Below are 16,798 nucleotides of genomic sequence, written 5' to 3' on the forward strand. Positions count from 1 at the left end.
GGTCGCCAAGCAGCTGCCTTCTCTCTCCTTGGACCATCTAGTATACCTCTGGTGTGCGCAAATTGTCGTTCCCCTCTTTGCAGAATCGTCCTGTGGACATCTGACTTCTGTTGGTTGGCTCGCCTGCCCGGTCCGAGCACTACCAATTTTTGACTCCGCAAGAGCGGCTGTCCCACAAAATCGGCAGCTATCGGATCGCAGAGATCGGCCGTTTACCTAATCGACACTCATCATTATGCCGAGGAACCGATGTCCTGTTTCACAAATTTGCTTCAAGTCCGCCAAGAGCCGACTGTCATCGCCCAGAGCTGAGGGCAGCAAGGTTCTGGCCTCGAGATTTGCAGAGTCGCCAATCTAGGCACGTCTCTTTATGGCTCTGTGGCCGAAGAGTGACAAAGGCTGGCTTTTATCATACGGGTGTTCTTGCGGCTACCATCTAGTTGGTGCAAGTGGACCATGACTTTATACTTCTGTGGCTTACCACCATTGGATGATGGGACGACGCCTTTGCACTCCAGTTTGACTAGGGCTGGCCTACTATACGGCAAGTATTGTCTGAGGCAGACTACGCGCTATCTAGGGTCTCGGTAGGCACCTTGTGATTTAAGCTAGTAGTATTGAATGGAATGGAATGGAATGGCGTGATTGATCCGACCTCCTCCCCATCTCACTTCCACGGACTGGCTGAATAGAGGTGACCAGCTTCACCCTGTCATCGACTCTACCATTCCATGCGGGATCGCACTCTTCAGCCATGACACAGACATACACCTTCTCGCCGATAACAGCGACAGACCGAGCTGGACTAGTATGGGTGGCCGCCATCCTGAGCTTGATGTTCAGCGTCCTGACACTTGCGACTAGGATCCAGATCAAGCTACACACACTTGGATTGGACGACTACTGTATATGCGCCGGCACACTTGTGGCCATTGGACAATATGTCGCAACCTACATTGGCCTTCACAATGGAGTCGGGATCAGCAGCTCACTTATGGCTCAGCAGAAGGCATATCAGCTCGGAGAGATCTTGGTCGCAACGCAGATCATGTATATCCTGGCCTTAGCATTGAGCAAGCTCAGTGTTGTGTTCTTCATGAAGCGGTTGTTCACGCGCGATCACATCAAGGCTTGGTGGGCATGCAACGCGGCGCTAGTCTTGACGATCGTCTGGGGCATTGGCAGCTGTCTGATAGCGACAGTTGATTGCGGACCTTCGAATGTGCTCTACGGGAGTGCGAGATGCTCTGGCAAGGTCAGTCTACTTCATTCCAAGCAGGCCATCAATATTTTGACAAGCCGCAGTTGATACGATGGGGCATAATCATCGGCACCGGCGCTGCGATAGATATCCTCTACGTCGGACTTGCGGTTGCGCTGGTGTGGCCATTACAAATGAGTACATACATCAAAGCAACAGTCGTCTTCGCTTTCGCCTTCCGCCTGATCTGCGTAGTCTTCGCTGCTATGCACGGACTATACATTGGGCGATACGTTCACGCTGCAGATCCTGGTCTGGCCATAGCATACGTGCTGGTATGGCAGCAAGTCGAGCTGGGCTATGCGCTCATGGCAGCGACGATACCGACTTTAAAGAGCTTCATTCGTGGATACAACAAAGCTATGGGATTCGAGGCATCGTATGAGGACAAGCGAGGATTAGGAGGTGGCTATAACCTGCGCTCATACGGCCGCTCGGGAAACATGAGTCACAACAACTCGGGACTGCGGTCGAAGCAGCATCGTTCGCGGGTAGGAGCAGAACCTGAGCAGATGGACGATCACGATTTGCGGCCACGAGACGGCGAATATCGCGCAGGAGCATATCATGACCCGGTCCGGAAAGTGAGGCGACAGACTAGTACGGGTTCTGGCGACAGTGAGGACCCCATCATCAGGCGTGACGTGATGGTCACGATTGAGAGCCAGAGGGCTTCTGGGGCGGTCATGTAAGCATTTGTAAGATTTTTGACAGCGTTCTAGCGATAGATGTACAATGTATCATGAGCTCGCCTTTATGCAATTAACGCAATTTCATAATACATCTCTTTCGAGCCTTCGTGCCTTCCTGATTTTGGTATGCCTGCTTATTAAGCCCAATGGATGAATATGTCGACTTCAGCAACTTGCTTCATGTACCAATTGTCTTTGTCGAAGTCACTCTCGATTCATGCAAACCGCGATGTCTCGATCAGACGATGCTGGTCGCTACTTTCAGACCACAGACTCGATCGCGACAACGCAGCGCAAAGCCGCAAAATCCAAGAACAAATATGGCAAGCCTGTAACACTCCAGTCGAAGATCTTGGCTGTCACATCGGATCCCAAGGATGCAGGCGCCGTATACGTTGCCGAGGCCGCTGGGCAGATAACCTGGGTTGTTCTTGATGTTAGTATGATTCGAGAATGTATGATAGAAGTCGTGGCTAACGAGTTTGCAGAGTGCCGAGACATCCACATTGCCACTACGAGCGATGGCCCCTCTGACGTGTCTAAGTAGATCGGACAATAACGCATTGTATAGTGGCTGCTGGGACAAACATATCTACCACTCACCTCTGGCAGAGCCCATCGTCTTGTCACGAACAAAGCTCTCTGGTCACACAGACTTTATCAAGTGCGTGCTTACGACGACATTAGATGGCAAGCCGGTGCTGCTTTCTGGTGGTGCAGATGCCGTGATAATCGTCTGGGATTTGAGTACCGGTAAACCACTACATAAACTGAAGGGTCATACGAAAGCATTACAAGATCTGGCTATCGACCCGTTGAGTCTACCTGAGGGTGCAAATCAGCCAAGAGACTCTTTCATTTTGTTCACAGCAAGCTCCGACCGCGAGATCAGAAGATGGCATATCAGCTGGGACGCCGCCAAGGAGACTTCTGAGAGCCTGGAAAAGCCAATACTGGCTCATGAAACTAGTGTGTACAAGCTGAGGTTTGATATTGAGGGTGATCTCTGGACAGCTTCGGCAGACAAGACGGCCAAACATCTTGTCCGAAGTAGAGACTGGGGGGCAGATACTGTCCTGCAGCATCCAGACTTTGTGCGGGATGTGGTTGTCAGTGAGACGACTGGCTTGGTTGCGACTGCGTGTAGAGATGAGGAGGTGAGAGTGTGGGACTTGAGCTCGGGTGACTTGGTATGCACGTATAGTGGGCATTACGAGGAGGTCACAGGACTAGCTTTGGTCAGTCAGGTCTTAGTGGCAAGTGTCAGTATTGATGGCACAGTGAGGCAATGGAGTCTGGAGAGGCAAGGGATGGCAAGGTACCACACAGAAGTCGAGAGAGAGAAGGCAGGTGAGGAAAGGCGGGATGAGCCACCCAAGAAAGGTGGTATGCTTACCGCGGAGGAGGAAGCAGAGCTGGCAGAGCTGATGGATGAGGACGAGTGATGCAGTATTGGAGAGTTCTAGCTGGCTTGCCTAAGCTGGACCACAGAGGCTCCGCATTAACTATCAGCCTGGAAATGCAGGATGAAGTGGCGAGGAGAGGCCATCAAAGTCAAAGAGAAGCATCAATACTACCACACCAGGCGGTATGGTGAAGGAAACGTGTACGCCAGCTGACCAAAGCGGGAACGAGCGAGCTGTTGCAAGCTCCGGTCGCCAACTCAACGTCGAGATCTGCCTTGTTGGTGGCACTTACTTGGCCATTCCCAGGGACACCATCGGCGAGATCACTGGCTCGGAGATGCTCAAGCTCCTCTTCCTCCTCGCGAGAGCGCTTGCGAGACTGTCGCGGATGTCCATATGCCACTACGACCGTTGATACTGCCGTGGTATCGATCGGCCGTGAAGCATTCCCGCCTGGCAAGGAGAAATCACCTAGGAAGACTCCGCCATCTTCCCGATCCGAACGCTCGTCCTCTGCTCTACGTGCTTCTCCTACCTTCCGCTTTTCCTCCTCCTCCAGCCCCGCTCTGTGGATTTGCCGTAATTCAAAATCTTTGCGAGCCTTGGTGAACTCCTCGGCATATGGATCGTCCTTGTCGTAGTACTGCGCCTCGATACCCTTATCATACATCGGTTTCGATGTCACTAGGCATATAAACTCGAAGGTGTAGACATCTCCGTGGTAGCCACTCAATGGTGTGAATTTAGAATCGGTGTCCAGTGTGCCGCGTCCAAGAACGATAGTCAAGGTACTAGCCCGTGCATGATCTTCCTTGCTGCGCCCTCGGTGGATGTTGGCGAGTTGACCTATTACAGGCAGATTTGAGAAGGCCGCAAGGAGTCAACCGTACATCAGACCATACCCGTGTTTACAGGCGTGATATACATTTGTACATCGTGTTGCTCTAATGTGCCAAAGTTCTTGATGCTGCGGATCATGCTCAACTTCTGCTGGCAGTCCATACCATGAGCGATCGACATCAACGTAGGTTCGATATCCTCCTCCGAGCTCATGTATTGCCCCTTGCCAAAGAGAGTCTGTACTTGGACGTGTGTAGCGTCACCTTTCTAGAAGCGGCGGCCGAGGCGGACAACAACAATGATCTTGTTCAGACCATTCCGCGAGATGAGACAGGAATGGAACGCAGCGCCTTCGAAACCTGGCCGGCGATTGATCTCCTCGGTGTATCGAATGCGCTCGTGTTGCTCCCCTAAGCCCTTGACATACACCTCGATACCGTGCTCGTGCTTCATGACTGCGAGAGAGACAGCAGCGAAGTGGTGGTGCAAAAAGTAAGCACACGCAAAGTGTATCTGTCCGAAGCGTATTCGTGCATGAACACAAACCCAGGGTGAAAGCTTGTGTCGTCGAACAATGAGAATGTGATGAGGGATCCGTGCTGAGGCCATTCACTATCCCGGCTGTTGGACAAGCAGATTGGCCACGGCGATGGGGAATGCAGTCGCTTGGCCAAAGAGAAACGCGGCATCGCCAGTCTCAACGGCCAATGCCACGTGTAAGCATCCCCACGGCACTGATGCATGTGGTCATGACCGGTACGATCATGATCGAGAAGTTGACCTAGGAGATCTGTCAGCCGAGCGATTATTTGCGGTCAGTGAACGCACCACTACCCAGGACGGAAAGTGCACTATCGGCCTGTTGTCCATGTCTAATCAAGGATATGCATGAGGCGTTCTGAGGACTCCTCCTGGTCGGATCGCACTCTATCGGTGTCCAAGGCCAAGTGAAGACCAGCTTCAGTGCCACACAGAGCGTGACCAAATGACATGGTGAAACAAAGCCTCTGAGGTGACTGGAGGAATGATATCCCCACAATGTGGCGTGAATGGTTCAACGTCACCGAGGGCGGCAAATCCCCGGCGCCAATCAAGAGGTATATGAACAACTCGGGAATCTTTTAGAGGGTACCGGACCAGGCACGGCTGCATGCCCAGCCCGGTCAAACTGCTCAGCGTGCGAGTGGAGTCGCCAAGTGGTGTAAACGCCGCCCAGCTCCTGAGTCATGTTGCAGTGGTCTGCAGTCGAGCTGCCTAGTGCTCAGTCGCTATGATATCTTTTGACTCTTTTTCATTTCGCCTCTGACAGCAGGGGGAGGCGAAGAGACATAGAAGAGGGTGATGTAGTGTTTTGCTAAGGCGGGTTCGAAAGCCGCAACTAAGTAGGATGTTGTCACGCGGTGATTTCTTTTTGGTGGAGGTTCAGGGGCTGAAGTCATTCCTCTCATGACATCGGTCCGCTGCCACCCTATGTTTGATGAGTGCGTCTCGCGCTGCTAGAATCCGTCCCTTGGACCCGCCACGAAAGCTACCTGCTGCTATCATGAAAGCACGGTTTGCGAAGACCTTACTGCCTTGTGGGGACGCCCGCTTTGTACACTGGTCGAAGTTAGCCGTGTAGGGATCCGTTTCGTAACACTAGGATCACCCATCAATCAAGTGCTTGCCTTTTTTCTCAAGTCTTTTCGGCCAGTGAGGTCTGATAAGCTGTGTTGTGGTGAGCCGTTCAGCATGGGTTCGAACGTCGATACTGGTAGCCTGTTCGAGAGAGATCCATCTTGCTGTATTCAGGGGCTTCGAAGCAACATCTTCCGGCTGATTTATCCCCAGTGATCGCGAGCCAGAGAGGAGGGGATGAGATAAACCACTTTTTCATTCATGCTCCGAAGCAAGATCCTACGCGCCGAACACCATCGCTAATACACTTTTCCAATAATCATGATCCCATACTTTGATCTCTCAAGCCATCATCTTCATGCCATCCTCACACCCACACCCAGACTTACACCCACCTTCCACCTCCTCACACCTTTCCCTCCGCAAAATCCCTAAGATACTCCGCCAACTTCTCCGCCGCCTGCACACTTACAGCATTGTAATTACTCGCTCGAATCCCGCCCACACTCCTATGGCCCTTGAGTCCCAACAAACCCCTCCCCTCCGCTCCCTTCAGGAATGCCTTCTCGGCCTCCGCATCCCCATGCTTGATCCTAAAGCACAAATTCATCCTACTCCTCACACTCTTATCCGGCACAACCTGATACATCCCCGGAAACTCATCCAGCACCGCATAAAGCAGTCCAGCCTTCTCATTCGACTCAGCCTCCTGCACACTAATCCGCGGGCTTTTCGCATCAGGCGCTTGCTCGAGAAGTCGCTGTATCACCTGTCCAGCGATCCAGACGTCGAAGATGGGGAGGGTGTTGTAGAGACTATTATTCTTTGCGATCGTCGGCCAGTCTAGGACTACTGGTCCGATCGGTAACCCGAGTTTTCGTAAGAGGACCGGATCAGCCATTTCGGCGTGGGGCGGGAGGATGGAGTTGGAGACGATGGCGATGGTGATTCCCGTTGTGCCGATGTTCTTTTGCGCCCCCCCGAAGATGGCGATGTGGCGTTTGATGTCGACGGCGCGGGAGAGGAAGTTGGAGGACATGTCCGCTACTAAGTTCTTTCCTGAGGGGGCCGTGGGGAATTCCACGCCGTCGACCGTTTCGTTGTCGCAGTAGTAGGTTAATGCCACATCCTCCTCCGCCTTCGTCCGACTCCACTCGCCCTCCGCCGGGATCACCCCGAATTTCCCCCCGTGCCTCGCATCTGTAACAACATTCACGTACTCCTTCCCCACCAATCTCGCCGCCTCCTGACTCGCCTTCAAACTCCAGGATCCCGTGACGAGATAATCCAACCTTAACCTTTTCACCTCCTGCTCTAAACCCTGCTGTCGTTGCTTCGCCAGCTTCGCCACCCAGATGGAGATCATATGGTACACGACAGCACTGAATTCGCCGCTCCCACCGCCTTGTAGGAAGAGGATCTGGTAGCCTTCGGGACCGTCGGAGGTGGGGATGTCGAGGAGGTGTCGCAGGGCGGTCTGGGTGCGGGCCAGGATGGCGTTGGCTTCGGGCGAGCGGTGGGAGATTTCGGTCAGGCCGAGGCCGGTGGAGTCGTAGTTGAGTAGGACTTTGCTGGCTTCTTGGAGGACTGGGGTGGGCAGGGGAGCTGGGCTACGTATGTTGTGTTAGTGGATGTGAGGCTGGATATGTGGTGTGAGAAGGGAATGGTATACCCAGCCCCGAAGTAGTGGACGTCTGATCGTTCGGGCATGTTGGGTGTGTTGTGTTTGTCGTCTGGTCTATCAGTCTATATGTAGTATATGTGTAGAAGGTGGTCTTGAGTGTAGAATATGGAGTCATGAGTATTGAATGTGGAGTCATGAGTATTGAATGTGGAGTGTGTGGTACGGTGGCCGATGTCGCCTCAAAAAGTCGAAGCTCTCTCTCTCCAAATGTCATCTCCTAGGATCTGATCGCGTGCCATTGGACAGCGAAAGACATACCGACGACAACATATCATCCCAAAGCAGAAGTGAAGGATATAGTCGCATGAGATAATATGAGATATTGCGCAAGACGCGCTCACACAATGGCCACCCTACGAGCTCCCCGAAGCCTGCAGAGACTCGTCAGAAACACACCGTCACGACCAACACAATGCCGACCACAACAATGGACACCCACCGCCACACACCTCCACCACCGCCCTCGACGACACCTCACAACCTCCACCCCTCTCCTCCGTGCCGAAGCCACCGACGCCTTCCACTCCCAACTCTCCAACACGCCCCCTGACTTCCTCTCCCGCCCCGCACCTGCACCCGTCACCCCCCAGACCCTCACGGAGAAGATCGTCCAACGCTACTCCCAAGGTCTCGCCGCCGACAAAATAGTAAAATCCGGGGACTACGTAACCCTCTCCCCCCACCACTGCATGACCCACGACAACTCCTGGCCGGTAGCCACCAAATTCCTCTCCATCGGCGCCACCAAGATCCACGACCCGCACCAGATCGTCATGACCCTCGACCACGACGTCCAGAACAAGACGGAGAAGAATCTGAAAAAGTACCGACAGATTGAGGAGTTTGCCAAGGAGCAAGGGGTGGATTTCTATCCGGCGGGCCGCGGCATCGGGCATCAGATTATGGTGGAGGAGGGGTATGCGTGGCCGGGCACTATGGCGGTGGCGAGCGATAGTCATAGTAATATGTACGGTGGGGTGGGGTGTCTGGGGACGCCCGTGGTGAGGACGGACGCGGCTGCTATTTGGGCGACGGGGAGGACGTGGTGGCAGATCCCTCCTATTGCGCGGGTCAACTTTACTGGGATCTTACCTGAGGGTGTGACGGGCAAGGATGTGATTGTGGCGTTGTGTGGGTTGTTTAATAACGATGAGGTGTTGAATCATGCGATTGAGTTCACGGGGGATTTCCAGACCATGTGGTCTTTACCTGTGGATGATCGGTTGGCTATCGCGAATATGACTACCGAGTGGGGTGCTCTGTCTGGACTCTTTCCCATCGACGATGTCTTGAAAGGGTGGTTGAGGTACAAGGCCACGGAGGCGAGTATGTACAAAGCCCCTTCACCCTCCGCCAGCCTGACGAGCGAACGATTCAACCACCAAAGACTAGACGAATTGTTCGCCAACCCCCTCACTGCCGACAAAGGCGCAACATACGCCAAAGAGCTCTTCCTCGACCTCTCAACCCTCTCCCCTTACGTCTCCGGCCCCAACAGCGTCAAAGTCGCCACCCCACTCAACGAACTCGAAGACCAAAACATCCCGATCAACAAAGCCTACCTCGTCTCCTGCACCAACAGCCGGCGCTCCGATATCGCCGCCGCGGCCAAAGTCTTCAAGAATGTCTCGACCACAAACGCCGACGGCACCATCGTCCCGGCTAGGATAGCAGAAGGAGTCAAATTCTACATCGCCGCTGCTTCATTGCCAGAACAGCAAGCTGCGGAAGAGCAAGGAGACTGGCAGGCTCTTCTAGCCGCTGGTGCGGAACCCTTACCTTCTGGCTGCGGACCGTGTATCGGCCTTGGAACCGGCCTGCTCGAACCAGGCGAAGTGGGCATCTCGGCGTCGAACCGCAATTTCAAGGGTCGGATGGGGAGTACAGATGCCAAAGCCTACCTTGGTTCTCCCGAGGTCGTGGCGGCTAGTGCGTTGCAAGGGAGGATCGCGGGGTCGGGGATGTATGGGCGTCCAGAGGGATGGGAGGGTGTGAAGAGTGGTGAGGGAGATGGGATTGCGGAGGAGGAGCGGGTGATTTCGATTGAGGATGCGTTGGACAAGCTGGTGAGGGAGGCGGAGGCGGCTGTGCAGGAGGGCGAGGCGAGGATAGCTGGAGGAGGGAGCAGTGGCGCGGAAGCCGGCACATCAACCAGCAGCACTACAACGAAAGATTCCTCGGAGCAAAGACAAACCGACATCCTCCCCGGCTTCCCCGAAAAAATCACCGGGGAAATCCTCTGGTGCGACGCCGACAACATCAACACCGACGCCATCTACCCGGGAAAATACACCTACGACGACGCCTTCTCCTCCTCCCCGGCCAGAATGGCTACTGTAACGATGGAGAACTACGACCGCACCTTCTCCTCCATCGCCCGCGAAGGTGATGTACTGGTAAGTGGATTCAATTTCGGGTGCGGGAGTAGTCGTGAGCAAGCCGCGACTGCCATTCTCGCTAAGGGGATGAAATTGGTAGTGGTGGGGAGTTTTGGGAATATTTTCGGGCGGAATAGTGTTAATAATGCGCTTATGGGGGTGGAGGTGCCACGGCTTATCGCGAGGTTGAGGGAGGTGTTTGGATCAGGCTCGGCGGCTTCTTCTCCTTCTCTCTCTTCTTCTTCTTCTTCTTCTTCTTCTGCTGTGGCTGGTAACAAGCCGCCGGCTATCACGGAACCGGCCGCCAACGAACAATCGCTCGATTCGCCTCCTCCTGCTCCCGTCGACAAGAAGGAAAAGGAACTTACGGTCCGCACGGGATGGACGTTCACGTGGGATTTGAGGAGGAGTATGGTTGTTGTGCGGGAAGGTGAGGGGCAGGGGGCCCAAGTCTGGGAGCAGAGGGTTGGGGAGTTGCCGCCGAATGTGCAGGAGATTGTTGCTAGGGGCGGATTGGAAGGGTGGGTGAGGGGGGAGATTGGGAGGGGTGGTTGAGGTGTGGTGAAATGTGGTGTGAAGGGAGGGTGGGGGATGGTGAGATTGGGGTGTTGGGTGAAGGGGTGGGTTTGCGTGACTGCATAGCGGATGGCGTTCACGATGTGAATGGTTCCTCCACCACCCACCTGTTTGTTTTTCGATATATCTCGAGTATGGGCGGCAGCTGTATACCCATGCATCCTCAGACAATCATACACTCGAACTGTGCAGCTTCAAGGCGCTCGCAAGCTCTCTTTTACTCTGCTTCAGCCGCCTAGCTTCATGCCCTCAGCCTCTTCTGCAGTCGGGCCCTCCTCGAGTTGCATGTCACGCATCAGCCTCGCAGCCGATCCCGGCACGATATTGCTCTTCGCCATTGCCAAGCCACCGCAAGCATATACCGCTTTTGAAAGGTACGACCCATCTCGAGCTACATTGCGCTGCTTAGAGCAGCGATAGGCTCCTCCAAGGCGTTCTTGCAATACACTGCTCCCTGGGATAGTCAGATACCTTACTCTTCGAGTGCTCCCGTCAATATTTGTAGCATAGCGGATGTAGTCATCTGTGTCAAACTTTTCTGGTCACGAGCAACGATATCGTCCTTCGGCAGCGATGCTTTCGCACTTCCTTCGTGTGAGATAATCCGGCTGGTCGGATCACTCTCGTCTCTGGTGCGAGGTTTCGTGGCATGAATCTTACATCGCGACGACCTATGCTGGAGGAAGCCAGCGGTACATGCCAACACACGACTCAACGTATTGGCAAAGGACCACATACATCAACAGAGATAGCTTGAGAGAAAGAGAACACAGTGAATTGCTTTGAATCATTTCATTGTCAAGCCTTCTACGGGCTATCTAACATTACAGAAAGCAATCATGCTTTTCCATCAAAGAAGACATCATATCATAGCCTCGTTGTACGAAACAAGCCATGACCATGTCTAGCCAGGAACGCCATGCCATGTAAGCAAGTCTAAGCAGCAGCCACTACCTCAAGCCGTGCATGAGGGGTATCGAATTGTCATGGTGAGGGGATGACGAGTTCAGTCAACCTCCTCGACGGTTGGGCCATCGTCGCCGCCAGCGCCTGGAGCACCGCCGGGCATACCTCCGCCCATACCGCCTGGCATTCCGCCCATGCCACCTGGCATACCGCCTGCTCCACCTTCGGCACCGTAGAACTGTGAAGAAAAGTCAGTATGATTAACCTGGCTGGTAGATATATCGTTTGCACATACCTTCATCATGATGGGGTTCGCCACACCCTCCAGCTCCTTCTGCTGGCTCTCGTACTCGTCCTTGGTAGCAGTCTGGTTGTCATCGAGCCAAGCAACAGTCTTGTCGATCTCAGCCTTGAGCTTCTCCTTGTCCTCAGTCGACAGCTTCTCGTCAACCTTGGAGTCGGACAGGGTGTTCTTGAGCGAATAGGCGTACGACTCAAGACCGTTCTTGGCCTGGATTCGGCCGGCCTCGGCTTCATCCTCCTCCTTGTACTTCTCGGCCTCGGCCAACATGCGCTCGATCTCCTCCTTGGATAAGCGGCCCTTGTCGTTGGTGATGACGATCTTGTTGGTCTTGCCAGTGCCCTTCTCGAGCGCGGAGACGTTGATGATGCCGTTGGCGTCAACATCGAAGGTGACCTCGATCTGAGGGACACCACGAGGCGCGGGTGGGATGCCCGTAAGCTCGAACTTGCCGAGGAGGTTGTTGTCCTTGGTGCGGGCACGCTCACCCTCGAAGACCTGGATAAGCACACCAGGCTGATTGTCGGAAAAGGTGGAGAAGACCTCAGACTTCTTCGTGGGGATGGTGGTGTTGCGCTTGATGAGAGGAGTCATGACACCACCAGCGGTCTCGATACCAATGGAAAGCGGCGCGACGTCGAGCAGCAAGATCTCGTTGGTAGACTTGCTGGAAGTGTCACCGGAAAGGATAGCGGCCTGGACGGCCGCACCGTAGGCGACGGCCTCATCAGGGTTGATGGACTTGTTGGGCTCCTTGCCGTTGAAGAAGTCGGAAACCATCTTCTGAATCTTGGGGATACGGGTGGAGCCACCGACCAAGACGATCTCGTGGACGGAAGACTTGTCGATCTTGGCGTCGCGGAGGACGCGCTCAACTGGCTCCATTGTGGAGCGGAAGAGATCCTGGCATAGCTCCTCGAAACGGGCACGAGTGATGGACGTGTAGAAGTCAATGCCCTCGTACAGCGAATCGATCTCGATGGAAGTTTGTGCGGAGGAAGACAGAGTGCGCTTGGCACGCTCGCAGGCTGTGCGCAGACGACGAAGGGCGCGGGCGTTGCTGGTCAGATCTGGGAGTCCGTCAGTATATTGTAAATTTGCATCTCCGATGGAAGTAGACATGCCCTTCTTGTGTTTTCTTTTGAACTCGTTGACAAAGTGGTTCACGAGACGGTTGTCGAAATCCTCGCCACCAAGATGGGTATCACCAGCAGTAGACTTGACCTCGAAGATACCCTCCTCGATGGTGAGCAGAGACACATCGAAAGTACCTCCACCCAAGTCGAAGATGAGCACGTTGCGCTCACCCTCAGTCTTCTTGTCGAGACCGTAGGCAATGGCAGCGGCAGTAGGCTCGTTGATGATGCGGAGCACATTCAAGCCAGCAATGAGACCAGCATCCTTGGTTGCTTGCCTCTGCGAGTCGTTGAAGTATGCAGGAACAGTGACCACGGCATTGTTGACCGTGCCACCGAGGTATGACTCCGCGGTCTCTCTCATCTTGGTCAAGATCATGGAGGAGATCTCCTCGGGTGTGAACTCCTTCGTCTCGCCCTTGAACTCAACCTGCACGACAGGCTTGCTCTGCTTGTCGATGACCTTGAAGGGGAAGTGCTTCATGTCGGCCTGCACCTCGGCGTCTGCGAACTTGCGGCCGATGAGGCGTTTGGCGTCGAAGACGGTGTTGATGGGGTTCATGGCGACCTGGTTCTTGGCGGCATCGCCGATGAGACGCTCGGTGTCTGTGAAGGCCACGAAGGACGGGGTTGTGCGGTTGCCCTGGTCGTTGGCAATGATCTCGATGCGGTCATCACGGAAGATGCCCACGCACGAGTAGGTCGTGCCCAAGTCGATACCGACAGCGGGGGCCATGTTGACGGTTGTGATTCGGGGGTGTGTGTGGGAATTGAGTGTCAAGAAGAAGATGTAGTAGTGGTTTGCAAGCTTGGGAGGTCGTAAAAGCTTTGCTTGGGGTTGTGTGTAGTGAGTGGGGAGAAAGTAGATGAGGCTGCAGAAAAGGTGGTTTTATCCTTGTGCTGCGCAACACAGAATTTCTTAGCGCTAGAAGCTTCACGAATCCCGTAGAAATTCAGAAGTGGCAGGAGCGTTCCTGGCGAACCTACCGCTTTCGAGCAAACTCGTGCTTATACTAATGATTACTGCATGCAATATAGCTGCTGGCAAGTGTCCACGGTGGCAATATGTGTTTACTGCTTCACAGTCATGATATCTGCTCGTTTTCATTGCTATTCTGTCATATGCTGCGACGTCATGTAGAAACTTCAACGACTTTCACAATCGATAAGTCGAGCCCCGCCAGGGTCCGATCAGGCACAAGTTTCAAATGCTGCCTCACAGGAACCTTCCGCCACCATCACCGCCAAATAACTGGAAAAGCCGTGTGAGACGTCTCTGATGCTGCCCTGTATGGCCACAGTCCACCTCTACCTCCGCAACCCTGCCCTGTTCCGACTCCTCTCCTCCCGCAGCTCTCGCACTGCCCTTCCGTACTCGTCCTGCAACCTCAGGAATCTGTACCTCATATCCTCACATCTCCTCCGATAGTGAGTGCTGAGGCATGATTGACTATGCTGAACGTGTAAGTTGCTGAGACTCGATGAGGCCCTTTCCCCGAGTATGGTAGGATGGGCTGCTTAAACCCCTTTCGAGGTGGACTCACCTGGTTGCTATGTTTGACTTGCGTGAAGTGTTTTACTTGATTTACCCATTTGTTGGCATGACTGCAGGGCAAAATTGCATGGCAACCGTATCTCTGTGGCTGTGGTCACCCTCCCGCAAAATGAGTGTTACAGAAACCTGGTCTAGATGTAAGCAGGCGCGGTCGATATCGTCTTCTTGGCTGCACGAGAGGCTTGTATGTGACAGGTGAGGGTGAGAATAAGCGGTCTGAAGAACTTTAGCCTACTCGTTGCCAGCAACAAATTTCCTGCATATTTTCTACTCAGAAGCGACCTACATCATCTCATGACGCTCTCTACACTCCAAATCAACAGATCAACCATCAACCATTCACCAAACCCATCTAAGCACTCCACGCAGCACGCTTCTTGAGACCACTCCACACGGCTGGGCCAGGCATGGTGTAGCTGCTGATAGCGGAGTAGATGCTGATAAGGATACCAGGGTCGGTAGACTTGTAAAGAGCAGTACCAGCACGGCAGTCAGCACCGCTGGCGCAAGGAGTCTCGGTGCCTGACCCGGTGACCTTGAGGTTGATGCAGTTGGGATAGCTCTGGGCACCATCGGCGTTGCCGGCACTATGGAGAGCGATGATCTCATGGCGGAGGACGTAGTTGCCGGCGGCGAGGCCTGTGAATGTTGGGTTAGTGACTTGAAATTCGGCTGCTGATTTAGTTCGAGTGCTACTTACCGGCTGGGATCTTGAGGGTGCCGGTGAATTTGTTGGCGATCAAGTTGTCGGTGGCCCAGGTACCGGGTGGGCTGGCATCGTTGATGAGACCGGTGTTTTGAACAGCGAAGAACTTAAGCGTTGTCTTGTCGACGCTGGTGCACTCGCCAGAACACTTGGCCATCTGGTTGATGACTGGGCCGTGATGGCTATCGGGCCAAGTATTCCACACAAGGCTGATGGTCGAGCCAGCCGTGACCGGTACGTAAGTGTTACCGGGAGTGGCACCCTTGTGGCAAGTGATGTTGTTGTCACCATACTCGCTCGGGGCGACAAACCCGTTGTCTTGGTTGTAGGCGAACCAACCAGCCTGGGTCGGCTTGGTGCTGGAATAAAACCACTGAGGAGAAGCTCCTGCGTAGGTAGTACCGCCTGAGATGACGCTGGCCACGTAGCCGTGAGCAGAGACGGCGGGGAGGGCTGCTATGACTGCGAGGACAGCGCCGGCGGCGGTGGTGGATGCGTGCATTCTGATAGATGCCTTGGGCTACTCCTGGTAGTGAAGATATTCGTCTGATTGAGTGGTTCTGGAGGTAGGATCGAAGAACCGGTCAACGGTTTTGGTGATAACGAGAGTGTGTGAAACGAATTGTGGTGGTGTGGTTGAGTTGAGGAAATTTCGATTCAAAAGGCACAATGAGCTTCATATACTTGTCCCTGCGGTCTGCCAATTCCAGAGCTTCCGGCATCTGTGGATAACATGTATCACGAAACAATCTAGACGAAGCCGGCAGCATATGGACCATGCACGATGCAAAATGCGCGGGCGGTTCCAGATGGCAATGAAGCCATGGTCCGGCATGGATTGTCGCAAGAGAATCTCTCTATGTGCAGCAAGTCTTGCATCCATGTATCGCTGTGGCCTTGGTACTTGGCCCCGGGTAGAGCAGTCTCGGGCACCCCATTCGAGGAGATTTGATGCCGCACGAACTCATCAGAAATACGGTCTTGTTCAGTCCGCGTCTACCGGCATTAGTCTCCAGAGAGTAAATCTGCGCTTTGAAGTCATTCGACACAATGGCTCAATCTCGTCTCATCTGCAAGTCTGGCATCGTTCTGGAGCTGCCAAAAGTAGCTGTACTGCATTCAGATAGATTGCTGGAGAAGAGATCAGGAGGTGTCCTTGAAACATATATGAGTTGCAGAAACTAGGGTGCTCGGATCGTTCCTCGTTCGGCTAAATGCCAAGAGATTCACATGATCTTGCTGTGTGGTTCGCAGTCGTCGCCGCACCGGCTCGCTCGCCTTCGATCGACAGAGATATGGAGATGGTCTGTCCGCCCCTCATGTTTCGGCCATCGGACCGGTGGAGGGAAAGCAGCGTGCCTGGACATCGCGCCGCGCGTCTGTTGCGAGGAGATCGATGGGGTAGCCGAAGATGCATATGGTTAAAAGGGTAACGGAAGAAGTCTGTTGGTGAGAACAGTGCTGGAAGAAAAGGTACCGAAGAGCAAGCGGCGTGGGATAAGACCGTCTTGTTGTACACATCTACATACTGAAACTGCCTCATACTGACTCTTTTCCACAACATGCAACTCCTCTAGACTGTCTTAGCTTTTGGCAATAGAGTGCGAGGAATTCAATGCCGAATATTTCGACTATGCATCCGCAAGTATCTTTGGCAGATATCACTACCTTCTCGGCATACTTCTGGCTTCGGCGACATGCCATGTGAACGCCGTTGCAAGCTGTTTCGAGCTGCGTATA

At 53.9% G+C, this 16,798-nt stretch overlaps 7 protein-coding genes across 7 annotated transcripts; 3 read left to right on the forward strand and 4 right to left on the reverse strand.

Moving 5' to 3' along the window:
- Nucleotides 1-754: 754 nt before the first annotated feature.
- LTS14_005885 (uncharacterized protein) lies at nucleotides 755-1,953 on the forward strand (the record flags this gene model as incomplete). The annotated part of the gene is made up of 2 exons (XM_064838583.1): nucleotides 755-1,255; nucleotides 1,306-1,953. The coding sequence occupies 2 exons, from the start codon at nucleotides 755-757 to the stop codon at nucleotides 1,951-1,953; spliced, it is 1,149 nt and encodes a 382-aa protein (XP_064694037.1).
- Nucleotides 1,954-2,182: 229 nt separating this feature from the next.
- LTS14_005886 (uncharacterized protein) lies at nucleotides 2,183-3,398 on the forward strand (the record flags this gene model as incomplete). The annotated part of the gene is made up of 2 exons (XM_064838584.1): nucleotides 2,183-2,389; nucleotides 2,442-3,398. 2 exons carry the CDS (start codon nucleotides 2,183-2,185, stop codon nucleotides 3,396-3,398), a joined length of 1,164 nt encoding a protein of 387 aa, XP_064694038.1.
- Nucleotides 3,399-3,507: 109 nt separating this feature from the next.
- LTS14_005887 (uncharacterized protein) lies at nucleotides 3,508-4,652 on the reverse strand (the record flags this gene model as incomplete). The annotated part of the gene is made up of 3 exons (XM_064838585.1): nucleotides 3,508-4,205; nucleotides 4,262-4,436; nucleotides 4,491-4,652. 3 exons carry the CDS (start codon nucleotides 4,650-4,652, stop codon nucleotides 3,508-3,510), a joined length of 1,035 nt encoding a protein of 344 aa, XP_064694039.1.
- A 1,570-nt stretch (nucleotides 4,653-6,222) lies between these two features.
- On the reverse strand, nucleotides 6,223-7,526 carry SER1 (Phosphoserine transaminase; the record flags this gene model as incomplete). Its single annotated transcript, XM_064838586.1, has 2 exons — nucleotides 6,223-7,426; nucleotides 7,489-7,526. 2 exons carry the CDS (start codon nucleotides 7,524-7,526, stop codon nucleotides 6,223-6,225), a joined length of 1,242 nt encoding a protein of 413 aa, XP_064694040.1.
- Nucleotides 7,527-7,844: 318 nt separating this feature from the next.
- Nucleotides 7,845-10,433, forward strand: LYS4 (mitochondrial Homoaconitase; the record flags this gene model as incomplete). The annotated part of the gene is made up of 1 exon (XM_064838587.1): nucleotides 7,845-10,433. One exon carries the CDS (start codon nucleotides 7,845-7,847, stop codon nucleotides 10,431-10,433), a length of 2,589 nt encoding a protein of 862 aa, XP_064694041.1.
- A 1,027-nt stretch (nucleotides 10,434-11,460) lies between these two features.
- On the reverse strand, nucleotides 11,461-13,533 carry SSA2 (Hsp70 chaperone; the record flags this gene model as incomplete). Its single annotated transcript, XM_064838588.1, has 2 exons — nucleotides 11,461-11,598; nucleotides 11,656-13,533. The coding sequence occupies 2 exons, from the start codon at nucleotides 13,531-13,533 to the stop codon at nucleotides 11,461-11,463; spliced, it is 2,016 nt and encodes a 671-aa protein (XP_064694042.1).
- Nucleotides 13,534-14,704: 1,171 nt separating this feature from the next.
- Nucleotides 14,705-15,560, reverse strand: LTS14_005891 (uncharacterized protein; the record flags this gene model as incomplete). Its single annotated transcript, XM_064838589.1, has 2 exons — nucleotides 14,705-14,991; nucleotides 15,053-15,560. 2 exons carry the CDS (start codon nucleotides 15,558-15,560, stop codon nucleotides 14,705-14,707), a joined length of 795 nt encoding a protein of 264 aa, XP_064694043.1.
- Between the last annotated feature and the right edge of the window lie 1,238 nt (nucleotides 15,561-16,798).

This window comes from Recurvomyces mirabilis (assembly GCF_035927965.1).
Source record: "Recurvomyces mirabilis strain CCFEE 5264 chromosome Unknown scaffold_14, whole genome shotgun sequence".
NCBI classification, from domain to species: domain Eukaryota; kingdom Fungi; phylum Ascomycota; class Dothideomycetes; order Mycosphaerellales; family Teratosphaeriaceae; genus Recurvomyces; species Recurvomyces mirabilis.